Below are 15,861 nucleotides of genomic sequence, written 5' to 3'. Positions count from 1 at the left end.
TCAGTGTCTTGGAAGATACTTTCCTGCCTGTTCCTTCTCGTCATAATTTTCAGGGTTTACTTAATTATTCATAGATCTTTGCTCTGCTTTGGAAGTTTTTTGTTTTCTTTTGTTTTAATTTTTTACTTTGTCAAAAAAATCCAACTGCAGTTTTCAGAGTATGTTTTCAGCGCAACTCAGGAAGAATTAGTATCTTATTGCTGTAGTCTTTTAAATTCATCAATTTATTTAAAGTGCCTGTCATGTTTCTGCTCTGGGTGATATAACTGCTCTCCATAGAGGACTTCTATGACTTAGATTAAACTACTTTCTATATTTTAGCAATTTTGCTGCTACTTTGAATAGAAACTATGTTTTTATTGTGTTACTTTTAGCTAACTTTGATCTTACCCATCTCAGAAAAACCCACAAGCAGAACAGAGAAGCTCTTTTATTATATTTTTAAATATGTAATTTTTAACTATGTGTATGGATGGGTGTGCTCATAGGGCTGTTGGTGCCCACAGAGGCCAGAGGGATCAGATCTCCTGCAGCTGGGTTACAGGTGTTGTGAGCAGCCCACTGTGGGTGCTGGGACTTAAGCTTGGGTCCTCTGTGCCTCACCTACCTTCTCTTGACAGCACCACACATACTCTCCATAAAATGACAAAACCATTAAAATCTTACAAACTCTTTTAAACAAACTGTAGGTCTTACATAATATCTGTTCCTTTTTTTCTGTTAACCCCCTTTCAATGTCCCTGTGTTGATTTCATTCAGTTATTGTAACTTTTCATTTTGATTCAATTCTTAGATTTTTTCCTTCTCCTTTCTCTCTCCTCTTATTTGTGTGTGTGTGTGTGTGTGTGTGACATGTTTGTGTCTAGTGCATGTGTATACACGTGAGGCCATAGGAGGACATCAGGCATCCTCTACAACTTCCATCTTTGATTTGAGACAAAGAGGGTCTCACTGAATCAGATTTTGTCTCTACCATCCTGTTGGGTGGCTCACAACTGCCCATGATTCCAGGTCCAGGGGATCTGACACTCTCTTCTCACCTACATAGGTCCTGCAGGCATGTAGTACCATGTACACACACACATAGACACACACAAATGAAATAACTAAATAATCTTTTAAAATATGTACCTGTGTACATGATTGAAGTGTGTGTGTGTGTGTGTGTGTGTGTGTCTCCTCTTGATTTGCATACTGGTGTGAGATTGTAGTTATACTCTTTATGTTGCCATTTTGCTTCTAACACCTTTTGTAGAAATGGACTTTCAGATGAATGTTGCTTAAATTTTATTTTATCATGACATGCTTTATTTTCTCCATCTATTGTGATTGAAAGTTCTGTTTCACACACACACACACACACACACACACACACACACACACACTTCAGATCCCCTGGAACTGGAGTCATGGACACTTGTGTGCCACCTAATATGGATGCTAGGACCGAAACCCAATTCCTGTTCAACAGCAGCACCAGCTTTTCACTGATGAGCCTTGTCTCCAGGCCTCAGATAAATCTTTTGAAAATAGTAGTACTAATGTTAACTTTGAAAACTGTCAGTAAAGTTGGGTGGTGGTGGCTCATGCCTTTAATCCCAGCACTGAGAGCCAGAGGCAGGCGGATCTCTGGGAGTTTGAGACCAGCCTGGTCTACAAGAGCGAGTTCCAGGACAGCCTCTAAAGCCACAGAGAAATCCTGTCTCGAAACACTAAAATAATAGTAATAATAATATAAAAATAAAAAAGTAAGTACTACTATTTAGTGAGTTCTGACCATGCACTTTACATACATGATTTCGTTTCACTCTGAAAAAATTATTACAGGCTGTCTTCAGTATCCATGAGTTTTACTTGTGTCCTAAACGCAGTTCTGCCTAGGTTTTATGTATCTGTATTGAAAATGAGCTACTCTTTCTTTTATGTTCTCTTTTTAATTAGTGTAACTTTGTGTTGAGTCTTTGGGACTTTCCCATGGTGCACCCTAAACCCACTCATTTCCCAGTCCTTCGATGTCCACCCTCCACCCGTGTAGACTTTCTCCTTAAAAGAGAAATTAATGATTTTAAACAAGCAAAACCACTTTGGTCCTCCATCTTTCCTGCCTCTCTCCTGCCTCCTCACTCATCTTTAGTGGCACCGGGAGCTGTGGTGTGTCATGCCCACATGGCTGTATTTGCAAATGTTCATTGCAATGAGTTGGTCTAGTTCAGGGCCTCTGGCTTCTGACACACTGGACCCTCACCGAAACATCTCTCAGATATCCTGCTGTTGCCTCTGGTCATGGAGATCCTGGGCTACGGTTCCACAGAACTGGTCCCTTCACGTGCTCTAGGAGGTTACAGATGAGGTAGATGCTAGAGTGAACCAACTCACAGCCCCAGATATGGGCCTGGGTGCTAGGTGAGTTGGTCAGTCTGGGCCTCCACCAGGATCTCCCCCCTTGGGTGAGGGACAGGGCCAGCTCTCCTATACCCTTGCCATTGAGCCAGCACTCCTGCACACAAGATGAGGTGTGGAGTAGGTGTACAATGCCACTCTTCCATTGAGACCCCTGGTGACAGGGAGGGCAGTTTCTCCAGGGCTGTTAAGAGACCGAGTCATATCAGCTCTCCAGGGAGGGGTCTTTTTAGTATTCCCCCCTCTCTCTTTCTTTCTGTGTGTGTGTGTGTGTGTGTGTGTGTGTGTGTTATGTATTTGTGCTCCTGTGCTTGTATGTAGACAGAGGTGTACCTGGAAGTCGTTCCGCAGCGTCTGTTGCTTGTTCCTGAGTTTTCCTGGCAAGGCTATGCTAGGTGACCAGTGCTACCCAGGAACCTTCCTTTCTCTGCCTTCTCAGTGCTGATATTATCAGTGTAACCCATGACACCTAGCTCTCAAAATGTGCCTTATACAAGTGAAAAGATGCTAGCATGGCAAACAACTTAACAAGTTATATCCCTATCCCCTTGTCATTATCCATTAAATAATTCAGTATAACAACTATTTATGTCATGTGTACATAATAATAGACATGCTTAGCTATCTAGATATGATCTAAAGTTTGGAAAGGATCCACGCAGACTATGCAAATACCACCACATTTTACATAATGCACTTGAGTAGCAAGAATTTTAGTGTGTGGTGGGGAGTTACTGAAACAACTCTCTGTGATTACCAAGGAATGATAGTAAAGGTACATTTTTTTAGGTAAACTAATCATATTTTTGTTTTTTAGGGTTCTTTTTGTTGTTCTTTTGTTTTGCTTTGAGACAGAGTTTCTCTGTGGCTTTGGAGGCTGTCATGGAACTAGCTCTTGTAGACCAGGATGGTCTCAAACTCACAGAGATCCTCCTGCCTCTGGCTCTCAGTGCTGGGATTAAAGGCATGTGCCACCACTGCCTGGCTACTAATAATGTTTTTCAGGTGAAGAAGCTTTTAAGAAGAGCACACACACAAAACAAAAACTAACAAAGGAAAACCTCCTGATTCTGATTACTAAGTCACGTCCCTTCACCCCTTTCAGCTGTGGCTGCCATGTCGGGGCCAAATTACTCCTTTGTGTCAGAGTTCATCCTCATTGGCTTCTCTGCCTTTCCTCGTCTTCAGACGATGTTTTTCCTGCTGTTCCTGCTCATGTACCTCTTCACCCTGCTGGGCAACCTGCTCATCATGGCCACCATCTGGAGTGAACGCAGTCTCCACACGCCCATGTACCTCTTCCTGTGCGCCCTCTCCATCTCTGAGATCCTCTACACCTTTGCTATCATCCCACGCATGCTGGCTGACCTGCTCTCCACCCTGCACACCATCGCCTTCCTGGCCTGTGCCAGCCAGATGTTCTTCTCCTTCACGTTTGGCTTCACACACTCCTTCCTGCTCACCGTCATGGGCTATGACCGCTACGTGGCAATCTGTCACCCACTGCGGTACAATGTGCTCATGAGCCCCCGGGGCTGTGCCTGCTTGGTTGCCTGGTCCTGGGTTGGTGGTTCATTCATGGGGACGGTGGTGACAACAGCCATTTTCAGCCTCCCTTTTTGTGGACCCAATGAGATTCACCATTTCTTCTGCCATGTTCCACCTCTATTGAAGTTGGCATGTGGAGAGAATGTACTTGTGGTAGCCAGAGGTGTAGGGATGGTGTGCATCACGGCTCTCCTGGGATGCTTCCTCCTCATCCTGCTCTCCTACGCCTTCATTGTGGCAGCCATCTTGAAGATACCATCGGCAGAGGGGCGGCACAAGGCCTTCTCCACCTGTGCGTCCCACCTCACAGTGGTGATTGTGCACTATGGCTTTGCCTCTGTCATCTACCTCAAGCCCAAGGGTCCTAAGTCTCTGGAAGGAGACACTCTGATGGGTATCACTTACACAGTCCTCACCCCCTTCCTCAGCCCCATCATCTTCAGTCTCAGGAACAAGGAGCTGAAGAACGCCATGAAGAAGGCTTTTCTAAGCAAACTCTACCCAGAGATAATTTAAAGACCTATAAGAAAATTCTTAGGAATAACTAAATTGGTTTATCAAATTTAACTGCTTGAGACTCCATCATTATGTGTTTACTTATGACACTTTCATGTTGGTAAAACCTTTGTGGTCCTCTGTTACGGTACATGAAAGGGTTAACACCTGTGGCTTATTTATGGATGGAAATAAGCATGAGGCGATAGAGAGAAAATAATATTTGACCTTTCTTACCTTCTGCAGGATATTATTAGTTCTCAACTTGTCTTATGTATTTCTCAGGTAGACTAATACAAGCCTCACAATACTGAACAAACCAGAATGCCGGGTTACATATTTATTGTGAGAACATTTATTGTCCTCTGTCTCCTAAAATCCAGTCACCTATTATCCCCAGCAACACATATATCTACAATGCAACAAGAAATGGAAGACTTCACCACATGCTTTTGTCTGGTTGCACTAGGTAGGCATAATCTGTAAATTGACTTAAGACAAGCTTGGAGTGGTAGGGCATGCCTTTAATCCCAGCACTCTGGAGGCAGAGGTAGGTAAATCTCTGAGTTCAAGTCCAGACTGGTCTACAGAGAGACTTCTAGGACAACAAGGGCAACAGAGAGAAACCCTGTCTCAGGAAAAAAAAATAAGTTTACTAAACACTGTCCTTTGGTCATAGCAGAAGAAAAGAAAACACCGTAAGTTTCAGAATTGCCAGGATGGATGCATAGAAGTTGCAAAGCACAGTAAGCAAAGATGGGCAAATGACTCGGTGGGGAAAGTGCTTGTACGAGTAAGTATAGGACCCAAGTTTGGATGCTAATGTCCATGTTAAAAAAAGAAGGGGGTGTGGCAGGTTGCAGCTATAGCCTCAGTGCTAGAGGTGGGGAGAAGGGACAGGAGGATCCTTGGTGCTCCCTGGCTAGGTAGCCTAGCTGAATTAGCGAAGACTAGGTTCAGCAACAGATCCTTCCAATATACGTTAAGGTGTAGTGATAGTTATCCAACACTAACTTTTGGCCTCCACATTCGTAAGTGTACCCTGCGAGCCTGTGTACATGCATGCACATACTTAGACACATAAACACACACAGATAAAGAACAGTAATGGGGCTGAGGAGAAGGCTCAGTTGGTAAGTGCTTTCTGTACAAGCATGAGGACCAAGCCTAGTTTGGTCACTGGCATCCACATGGGAAGTTGAGCATAGCAGTGTGTACTTGTAATCTCATCAGTGAGGAGGAAGAGGCAGTAGGATGGAGCTGGCTGGCCAGCTAGTACAGGTAAAGGAGGGAGCTGCAGGGTCAGTAAGAGACTCTGCAGAGAGAGGTATGCAGAGGTGGGGAGTGACACACGGGAGGAGGGACAGAGGGGGCCATGCAGGCAGAGACAGGAAAAGAGCTATAAGCGGATTCTCAGAATAAAGTGAAGAAATCTTGCGTGACTCTAGAATAGTTGTAGATAGACACTGATTTCTTCATTGTTGATTCAAGTAAAAACTCCCATTGTGAGATATTGTCTCTTCAGAGTACGGAGACCAGCAGGTAGCTCTATTGAACATAGACTGATTATGGAGCCCGGGACAGAAGTTTATGTCATGTTTCCAAAGGCTGGGTGCTTACCACTTTCTGCACCAAGAGGGACTCCATAAAGAGGATGGTATTTTAATTTGTTAAAATACACATTTGCACGTAGAGATTGAATAAAAAGGAATGACCAGTCACTACTTCTGAAGTATGAATGCAGTGTTTCTCTATTTGAGCAGCGAGTATTCAGCCTCCACCTGTGTGGAGGAGTGGAACGGCTTCACCTGACCCTGGAAACCCAGAGGCGTCCCCTTGCAGAGCATGTGCTGCACTTCCGGCTTAAGTTTTCCTTCTTTCCACTAACCAGGCACCTTCTCCTTGTGGACTCTCAGGGCAGGGACAGGACAAAGAGAACCGGCCTTCATCATATGACGAGGTGATACCTTTGCTCCAAAGATGCATGATTTGTCAAAGACCACAAAGCATCGAAGCTCCCAGTTTCCAACTTGGGTCTTTGCTGGCTACACATCTTTTCCATTCAGCATGGTTCATGAGATGTTCTTACAGGCTTAGTGGGAACAGATTCCAGCGAAACTGGGCATTCTCCATATTCAAGAGTCTAACATCTCAGAGTGTTTTATGGCACAGGTGGGCACTTGTAGCCCGCCATGCCCTGGCACATGCATCCTTCGAACACTAACGGAAGACTTCAAGTCTGAGTCCTTCATGATTTTAAATTAGGGTTTATCTTTTAGGAATTTGTCAGTAATTCCTGTGCATTGAGCTAAGATGTCCATTTCCCCAGTAACAAAGCCAGTGTGGGCGAAATGCATGTCATTTTCTTCTCTCCTTTTTACTTTTGAATTTATTATTTGACTATTTCATATACATATACAATCCATTTCAATATTGTTTACCCCCAGCTTCATCCTCTCATCCCTTTTGATAGTGTCCACCCTGTCCCATCTCCCCCTCCTCCTTCTTCTCCTCCCCCCTCCTTCCTGTAAGGAGACAGTATTTCATAGCAATCCTCTACATACATCAACGTCATTTCTCCCGTCCCCTGAGGCTTTGAGGGGAGCAGGGGGTCCCCTGTAGGACTGGGCACTCGGGGCTCACTGATTCTCAGAACTGTCACTAGTTATGAGTTGGTACAGAAACTTTTGCTGACCTTAGAAAGTTACTGCTCTAGCTAAGTTTAAGAGATGCATGAATCCATGTGTGTAACAGAAATAGAATGCAGTTTGACACTTTGTCCATTCAGTAAAACAACAGTAAGAGGTTAGTAGGCATCACAACCTATGATCTCCAGAGTATCTCATTTTCTTACAGATCCACTTGGCTCTTAACTGTATTGTTATTTGTTTGAATAGACAATTGCGATAATGGATAAATGCCTACTATGACTTGGGCGATGTCTCAGGCTAACTTGTCCTGACTTGGGTTACAAACTTTGTAATGTTAAGGTATTTACTCGATCTGTCCCTCCTTCAAACAGCTCCTGTATGATACTAGTGTGTCATCAACAGCCCCATGATAATAAAGAACCCAGACTGTTGACTTGTGTGTTTACTGTGAGAGACCTCATTGTCCTTCAAAAACATGACAAATCCACGTTTGAGGCATGCTGATCTGGCTTCCAATATTGCTTATGGATGAGATTCCCCACCTGAAAAGATCAGTACCTTACACGTACATTCCACATCTGTGTAAAGGGGATTGTACACAGTACTGGCATTTATTCTCTGAAAATGATGGATAGATTCACTAATAAAGGACAGTTGTACTAATATTGGTTCAGTTTATACAGTGGAACACAGGCAGCCATGAAAACAGTTCCATCTTGTACTTCATGGGACTCCCTCCCTCCCTGGATGCCCCATTGGATATAGCTTAATATACCATCTACAGAGGGATAATCCCTGAATTCTTATTTTTCAACATCCTTTCTTGAATGTGGAGTAGACATCTTGAATATAATGATCTATTGTAGGATATTCTGTTTTTTCTATTTTTATGTGTGAGGTATACTTGCATATCTGCACGTTTTATTGCATTTATGTACTTATGGGAGTGCTTGTATAGTTTTAAGTGGATTTCCGGAGCCATTCTCAATCACTTTTCCAACTTATTGAGGAAGGGAAACCCATTCAAACCTAGAGCTCCCTGATAGGGCTAGTCTCACTGGTTGCCTTGCTCTGGGGATCTCTTGTATCAATCTCCTAGTGCTAGGATTAATTTAGGATACCACTCTCACCAAAACTGTTGGTGGGGTTTTGGATATCCAAACTGCTGTCCTCATGTTTTTATGGCTAATTGTTCTTAAACTGCTGAGCTGTCTCCTTAGACCGTGAAATATTTTTATTGTTGTCCCTGCCACCCCCTCACATCTGAGAAAACAAATCCAGCTTCATTTTTTTGGAACATCTGATTCCTTTCGTCACACCCACCTACGTTTTCAAAGTGTGTCCACCCGTCTCTGTGTTCACTTCTTAGAGATTCTTGGCTGCACATGAGAGCCCTTCCACAGCTGCACTCCACTCTGCAGCCCGGCGGTGTACTCTTTCTCTTGGTGTTTCCTCACCTCTGTGTCCATATTGTCATGCGGCATCCCTGTGTTTGCTAGACATTGTCTTTTTCTAGCCAATGGATCAGTGACAAGTGCAGGGACTTGTTTATTTGGTCCACTTCTGTATCGGAGCATGTGATGGGCTCCCAAATGTGTGCTGGATAAATAATTGATTTAGAACACTGAGAAGTAAATCTAACCAGGCAGAACAAACTTTGTCTATTCAGCTGTTATACCTGTGAAGTAAATGTGTAGAAATGAGCTTTCTTATCCTGTGTATAGGCCTTCCCTGTCACAAGAGCCTGCCTTCTAAGACAGTTACAGGATCAAAGTGAGGTAATGTCTGTGAATATCATTGCACGGTGCTTAGCACACACACTCAAAAAATGGCACTGATCATTTAGTCATATTAGAAGTTTTACTTGAATATTTCATCAGATCAATGTGAGACAAAGAACTGTACCCTTTTATTTTTTTTTTGTTTTGTTCAAGTAATTTAATTTTTACATTCTAATTCTAGTTCCCTCTCCCTCCTCTCCTCATGTTACCCCCATTGCCCCCTTCCTCCCATCTGCTCCATAGAGAGGGTGAGGCCTCCCCTAGGAAGTCTACTAAGTCTTTCCATCATCTTATTGAGGCTGGACCAAGGCACCTCTCCACCCCCACACCCCTGTGTCTAGGCAGGGTATTTCTCCAAATAGATCCCACAAGCCCAACACCCTCTTCTGGCCTCTGCAGACACTAGCTTACATGCACAAACCTGTACACACACACACACACACACACACACACTTAAAAATGAAAATAAACTTTAAAAAACAAATAAAATTGTGACCCAGTAGTACATTTAACAGGGAATATATGATGTAAGCATATAAGAAATGTATATAGTTACATATACATATATCACTTATAGTTTATATATGTGTTATATATAACACACATATATGTTTATTATACATAACACAACTGTGTAGACAGACCTCTACTTACATGGGCTCCACGTCCTTAGATTTAACAAAATGCAGACTGAACATATTAAACATTTCATTTATTTATTTATGTGTTTGTGATATGTATACGTGCTGTATGACTCTGAAAATGTAGAGGGACAACTTGCAGGAATAAATTCTCTCCTTCCATCAAGTTCGACCAGAGATTAATCCAGGGCATCAGGTGAAACAGTAAGCACTTTTACCCAGTGAACCATTTCACTGGCTTTGAACATGTAAAGTGGCATCCATACGATTTTCTGGTTATTGCCTAAACACTGTAGGATATTAACTATGAACACAGTGCTTATATTGCATTACCCTTTCCAAATAATATACAGGTTATAAAAGTGTATGGACTGTTCTTGCAAATGACACTACTTTATATAAAGAATTTGAATATTTTCAGAATTTGATATTTGGCAGGAGTATCCGAGCATCAGGCCTCAGGGATATCCATGAGTTGTTGTATTAATTAATAGGTGTAATAAATTTTGACAAGATATAAGCAAACTACAATGATTGGTTCTAATAGAGGAGGTGAGCCATTGGGAGATGTCCCGGGGAGCTGTGGTAAGACAAGAGAAATATACCCTTGTGTTGGAGCCTAGAATTCCATCCACAACAAGCCCTTTGGGTCAGTGTGGAAAGACAGCAGAACAGTGGATGGAAGCAGCTTGTCTCCTCTCCCAAGCTGGCCTTGTTCTCAAGCAATCAGTTTCCAAACGCTTAGCTCCAATTAGTTCAGGAAGGGTTGTTTGAAAGTCTGGGGACCTCCATGTCAACAGGCCTGTCTTGGTGCACCTGCCCTTTAGTTACTTCTCTGGGCTCTGCCTTGGGGGACCAAAGAATGCACAGAGGGAGCCATTAAGAAGGCAGTCAGAGCAAACAGTAAAGAATGCAAGGAGTGTGGGATTCAAAAATTAGAAGCTGATTAGCAGTGAGATGAAGACTGGGCTTTTGGGTACTGGTGGGAATTACCAATGTTAGCGGTCAGAGTCGAGGGTTATCTCCTCTCCTACAGTATGTGGGTAGTCATTTTCCCAAGACTTTGCTGTGTTTACAGACTTAAAATTTCTTTATTTACTCATTCTATCAGTAGAAAATTAATTATGGCTTCTATTTATATTCTGTGGGGACAAAAAAATGTAAGCACTTGTCATCTTTTGGGGGAGGTTAGCAGAAGAGACAGTGGTCATGAGTACTCAACTTAGAGACACCAAAACTTCCAGGAAACAACATAAACCATGTTAAGTATAATCCTTTCCACTGCATATTTTACTCACTTTTTAAATTATACATACATACACAATTATACACACATATATGTGGCATACAGTTTGATAATTTGATGCACATAAAATAAAAGCTAATTTGTGATGACATTGTCTCACGTGTCCTAGTCCATCCTCACACTTCCTATGTCGTTGAGGATGTCCTTGAACTCAATATCTTCCTGCCTCCATTTCAGAAATTCAGAAATTACAAGCATGTGTCACTATATCTAGTGAAAAACCATTTAAGAAATCCACATGAACCGGTATGTCAACATTTTAAATGAAGAAGGAATAGCATGCATCCCTTTTTAAGTCCTCCTCTCCCTGACCTCACTGTAGAAATGTGATATTCATTCACTAAACCTTTTGTCTATTTTAAATTTATATGGCAAGTAATACTAACTAAGCAAATAAAATGATTTGTTTCAATTTAAAAAACTAAATTTCATGTGTTTGTGTGTGCGCATATGTGTGTGTGTGCATACGTGCATACAGGTGCATGTGAACAGTGCAGAAGACAACTTGCAGAAGTTAGTTTTCTTCTTCCACCTTCTGGGTTCCAGGACTAGAACTCAGATCGTCAGGCCTGATATCAGTACCTTTACCAGCTGAGCCATCTTGCTGGCCCAAGGTTTGCTTTACCTTCATAGAAATTGATATTTATCCAATTAAACAACTAGATGGCTTATTCTCTAATGACCACAGGGAATAGTGGTGAAGCTTCTAGAGTGCCAGCCACATGTGGTGGCAGATGCCTTTAATCCCAGCACTTTGGAGGCAGAGAGAGGAGAATCTCTTAAGCTCAAAGTCAGCCTGGTATGTAGACTGAGTTCTAGGACAGACCACCACACAGAGAAACCTTCTTTCAAACACAACCAAACAACAGCAGCAAGATGTGTTTCTACGGTGTAACTAACAAGCTGCTACTTTGCTGTCACGGCTTTCACCAGAGGAACATTAACTATACTCCAGGACTTGTGCTGGCCACTTAGCTGTCCTCGATGGTGACAATTCCAGGCATTGATGTGTATGCAAGCCTAGCATCTGAAAGCCTTCATGTCTTAGAGGGAAAGCAAAGAATGCCCCTCTCCTGAGTATTGTCACTTAACCCCTACAATTTCTAATATAACCAAAGAACCTGCCTTTAATTTTAAAAGCATTCATTTACTATTTCGAGGCATTGTGGGTGGAGGAGAGATGCTGTGGCACACCTATGGAGGTCAGAATATAGTTTGTGGGAGTAAGTTCTCTTCTTCTACCATGTGAGTCCCATGAATCAAACTCAGACTCAGTAGCCAAGTATTTTTACCTCTAAGTCATCTCATTGGTACAAAAATCTGCATGTAGAAGAGGACATGGCTATTTTTAGGGTAAACAATTTGGTACAGCTTAAGCATTCCGAATATGAAAATCAAAATCTGAAATGTCCCATGCTTCCACAGGTGGAAATTTCCACATTTGACTGTGTGATGGGTCACACAGCCTAGATGTAGTTACACTAAAACTATAGCAGGAAGTTGCACTAGATTTGTGCCTATAAGACATAAATGTATTTTATATTTACATTTTGGTCCTATCCCCATGATATTTTACTACGTTTATGGACATATTCTAAGATCTAAAAAAAGTGTCTGACATTTTAGATAACAGAAACTTTTCCTATATTTACTCAAGATGCTCTTTTTTTATATGTCATTGCATCTACAACCTCCCCCTTAAAACATGAGAAACAGCTTGTCTAAACTTACAATGTGCCTCCTCAATCTTGCACACTGAACATTTCTTTCCAAATCATGATGAGAGTATGCCCCTGCATTTTTATCTTATTTGGTTAATGCATTCCAGATTTTGTCTCTTGTTCTCAGTGTAGAAAAGACTAGCTTCCCTGACTAACAATCCATGAGAAACATGTGTCTAATACTCAGCTCCTACTCCAAGAATAAGTTCAATTCTTGTTTTGTAGTTTAGTAGATAAGACTTTAGCTAACTGTCTTAATCTCTTTATAACTTATCTTGCTCATCTTCAAAATGGGACTAATAATACTACTCCTCTGTAAAGTAAAACAACTCATATGTTTTTCTTTGTTATACTTAAGGTCTCTCATTCTGTGGAATTGAAATAACTGAAATCAAAAGCCCAGTAAGGCTGGGCGTGTAGCTCACTGAGCTATAATGCACTATAGTTCTACAGTCTAGCTATAATTGTACAGGTAAGTAGAATGCTTGCCTACCACACAATGCCCCCTTGGTTTGGGTATCAGCAATGAAAATTTTAATTGAAATAAAGACACTAGCGAAATGTCTCCAGTGAGGAAATGTGCTAGGAAGGAGAGTCCTGAACTTGAACCCAGAAAGATGGAGGAGAACTCACTCTTCAAAGTTGTCCTCTGACCTCCACTTCATGGTATGCACTCCTCTTCACACACATACACACAATAAAAATCATAATATTAAAATGTGAAAGCATATGAAATCCATTAATATATACCAAATTGGCTATAATAAAAAAGTTAAGAAATAGCGAAGACTTGTCAAGGATGTGGAGAAATCAGAACCCACACACCCAGCTGGTAAGACCATAAAATGAGGTAGTTACGTTGAAAGACCCAATGGTGGATCTTCAAATAATTAAGCATAAGTATACTTTATCACCAATAAATTCCATAAAAGTAATGAAGACATACATTTATAGCAGCATAATTTGTAATAGTCCAAAAGGGGAAGATAATGTAAATGTTCACCAATTGTTGGGTGAATGTAGACTACTCAATCAATGGAATAGCTTGAATCCATGTAAACAAAGCACTAGTCCACACTACAATATAGATAGATGAATCTTGAAGACATGATGTTGCATAGAAAGATCCATCATAAAAGATTATATATTGTGTGATTCTACATATTTAGAAAATCTAAAGTCACAAATTTACAGATGCAGTACAATAGCGGTTATGAGAGACTGACGGAAACAGATGGTTGAAGGTTAAGAGTTTCTTTTAGGTTGAAGGGGTAGTTCATTCATAAATTGATTGCCTCACAAGTTTGAAGATATGAGTTTGAGCCCCAGTATTCACCATGAGGGGTGGCATGCGCTTGTAATTCTAACCCTCATGAGGCAGAGACAGGAGGATCCCTAGCCTTGAAGGCCAGTCAGCCTATCACACAGATTCAGCGAGATACCCTGTCTTAAGAATACAAAGTAGGCAATTACTAGGCAATGGTGATATACATTTCTAATCCCAGCACTTGGGAGGTGCAGGCAGGCAAATCTTTGAGTTAGAGGCCAGTCTGATCAACAGAGTGAATTCCAGGTCAGCCAGGGCTACAGAGAAAAACCTTCTCTCCAATGTTCCCTCCCTCTCTCCAAGAAAAAAGGTAGACAGTATTCCTGAGGTTGTCCTCTGGCTTCATGCATCCATGTACACCAGAACATACACAAACGCAGAAGATCTCTCTTCCCCTCACCGCTCTTTCACAGCCTCACTATGTAGTTCAGGCATGCCTTTACCTCATAGTGCAATCCATGCTGGTCTTGCTGTTGTTGTCTTCAGTAGCCTCCCAAGCACTGAGATTATATTTGTACAAGACTGGACTCAGCCAGGATTCAGAGAAGGAGGTATTAAACCAGGTAATGAGGGTTCTAAAGTGGCAGCTTCTGGTTGTGCAAACCTTAAAATGGTAAGTTATGTGTTATGTTACATTTGGGATGGAGATGCCTCTAAATAACTATTAAGCAGTAAGAAGGAACAAGGAGGAGTGAGGGGAGGAGAGATGAAGGGGAAAAGAGAGAAAAGAGGTTTGGAGAAGAGAGAAGACGAGGAAGAAGAAAGAGAAACAGATAATGGAAAGACAGAGAGAGAACAAGAGAATTTCTCTCTACCATATTCCTTCCAGAAAAAGTCTCTTCAGTTTTGCAGAAATAATTTGGTGAGGAAAGCCTTCTTCATGGTTTCCTTCAGCTCCTTGTTCCTGAGACTGAAGATGATGGGGCTGAGGAAGGGGGTGAGGACTGTGTAAGTGATACCCATCAGAGTGTCTCCTTCCAGAGACTTAGGACCCTTGGACTTGAGGTAGATGACAGAGGCAAAGCCGTAGTGCACAATCACCACTGTGAGGTGGGACGCACAGGTGGAGAAGGCCTTGTGCCGCCCCTCTGCCGATGGTATCTTCAAGATGGCTGCCACAATGAAGGCGTAGGAGAGCAGGATGAGGAGGAAGCATCCCAGGAGGCCCGTGATGCACACCAGGCCTATGCCCTTTGACACTTCCAGGACATTCTCTCCACATGCCAACTTCAATAGAGGTGGAACATGGCAAGTAAAATGGTGAATCTCATTGGGTCCACAAAAAGGGAGGCTGAAAATGGCTGTTGTCACCACCGTCCCCATGAATGAACCACCAACCCAGGACCAGGCAACCAAGAAGGCACAGCCCCGGGGGCTCATGAGCACATTGTACCGCAGTGGGTGACAGATTGCCACGTAGCGGTCATAGCCCATGACGGTGAGCAGGAAGGAGTGTGTGAAGCCAAACGTGAAGGAGAAGAACATCTGGCTGGCACAGGCCAGGAAGGCAATGGTGTGCAGGGTGGAGAGCAGGTCAGCCAGCATGCGTGGGATGATAGCAAAGGTGTAGAGGATCTCAGAGATGGAGAGGGCGCACAGGAAGAGGTACATGGGCGTGTGGAGACTGCGTTCACTCCAGATGGTGGCCATGATGAGCAGGTTGCCCAGCAGGGTGAAGAGGTACATGAGCAGGAACAGCAGGAAAAACATCGTCTGAAGGCGAGGAAAGGCAGAGAAGCCAATGAGGATGAACTCTGACACAAAGGAGTAATTTGGCCCCGACATGGCAGCCACAGCTGAAAGGGGTGAAGGGACGTGACTTAGTAATCAGAATCAGAAGGTTTTCCTTTGTTTTTGTTTTCTGTGTGTGCTCTTCTTAAAAGTTTCTTTACCTGTAATAATATGATTAGTAGCCAGGCAGTGGTGGCAAATGCCTTGAATCCCAGCACTCAGGGTCAGAGGTAGGCAGATCTCTGTGAGTTTGAGACTAA

General features: G+C 42.5%; 2 protein-coding genes across 2 annotated transcripts; one reads left to right on the top strand and one right to left on the bottom strand.

Moving 5' to 3' along the window:
* Positions 1 to 3,513: 3,513 nt before the first annotated feature.
* LOC121136581 (olfactory receptor 10H1-like) lies at positions 3,514 to 4,896 on the top strand. Its single transcript, XM_040737176.1, has one exon. The coding sequence runs from the start codon at positions 3,517 to 3,519 to the stop codon at positions 4,462 to 4,464; it is 948 nt and encodes a 315-aa protein (XP_040593110.1). The 5' UTR covers positions 3,514 to 3,516; the 3' UTR covers positions 4,465 to 4,896.
* A 9,814-nt stretch (positions 4,897 to 14,710) lies between these two features.
* LOC121136584 (olfactory receptor 10H1-like) lies at positions 14,711 to 15,658 on the bottom strand. The gene has a single exon (XM_040737180.1). It carries the CDS (start codon positions 15,653 to 15,655, stop codon positions 14,711 to 14,713), a length of 945 nt encoding a protein of 314 aa, XP_040593114.1. The 5' UTR covers positions 15,656 to 15,658.
* Positions 15,659 to 15,861: the final 203 nt, after the last annotated feature.

Source organism: Mesocricetus auratus, unplaced genomic scaffold (assembly GCF_017639785.1).
Source record: "Mesocricetus auratus isolate SY011 unplaced genomic scaffold, BCM_Maur_2.0 Super-Scaffold_100676, whole genome shotgun sequence".
Lineage (NCBI taxonomy): Eukaryota > Metazoa > Chordata > Mammalia > Rodentia > Cricetidae > Mesocricetus > Mesocricetus auratus.
The sequence above is the reverse complement of the archived record's forward strand: the minus strand, read 5'-3'. Positions and strand labels throughout refer to the sequence as shown.

What these genes read in the sequence shown, in the direction of transcription:
- LOC121136581 (XM_040737176.1), top strand. Translation starts at nt 3,517, where the DNA reads ATGTCGGGGCCAAATTACTCCTTTGTGTCAGAGTTCATCCTCATTGGC.
- LOC121136584 (XM_040737180.1), bottom strand. Translation starts at nt 15,655, where the DNA reads ATGTCGGGGCCAAATTACTCCTTTGTGTCAGAGTTCATCCTCATTGGC.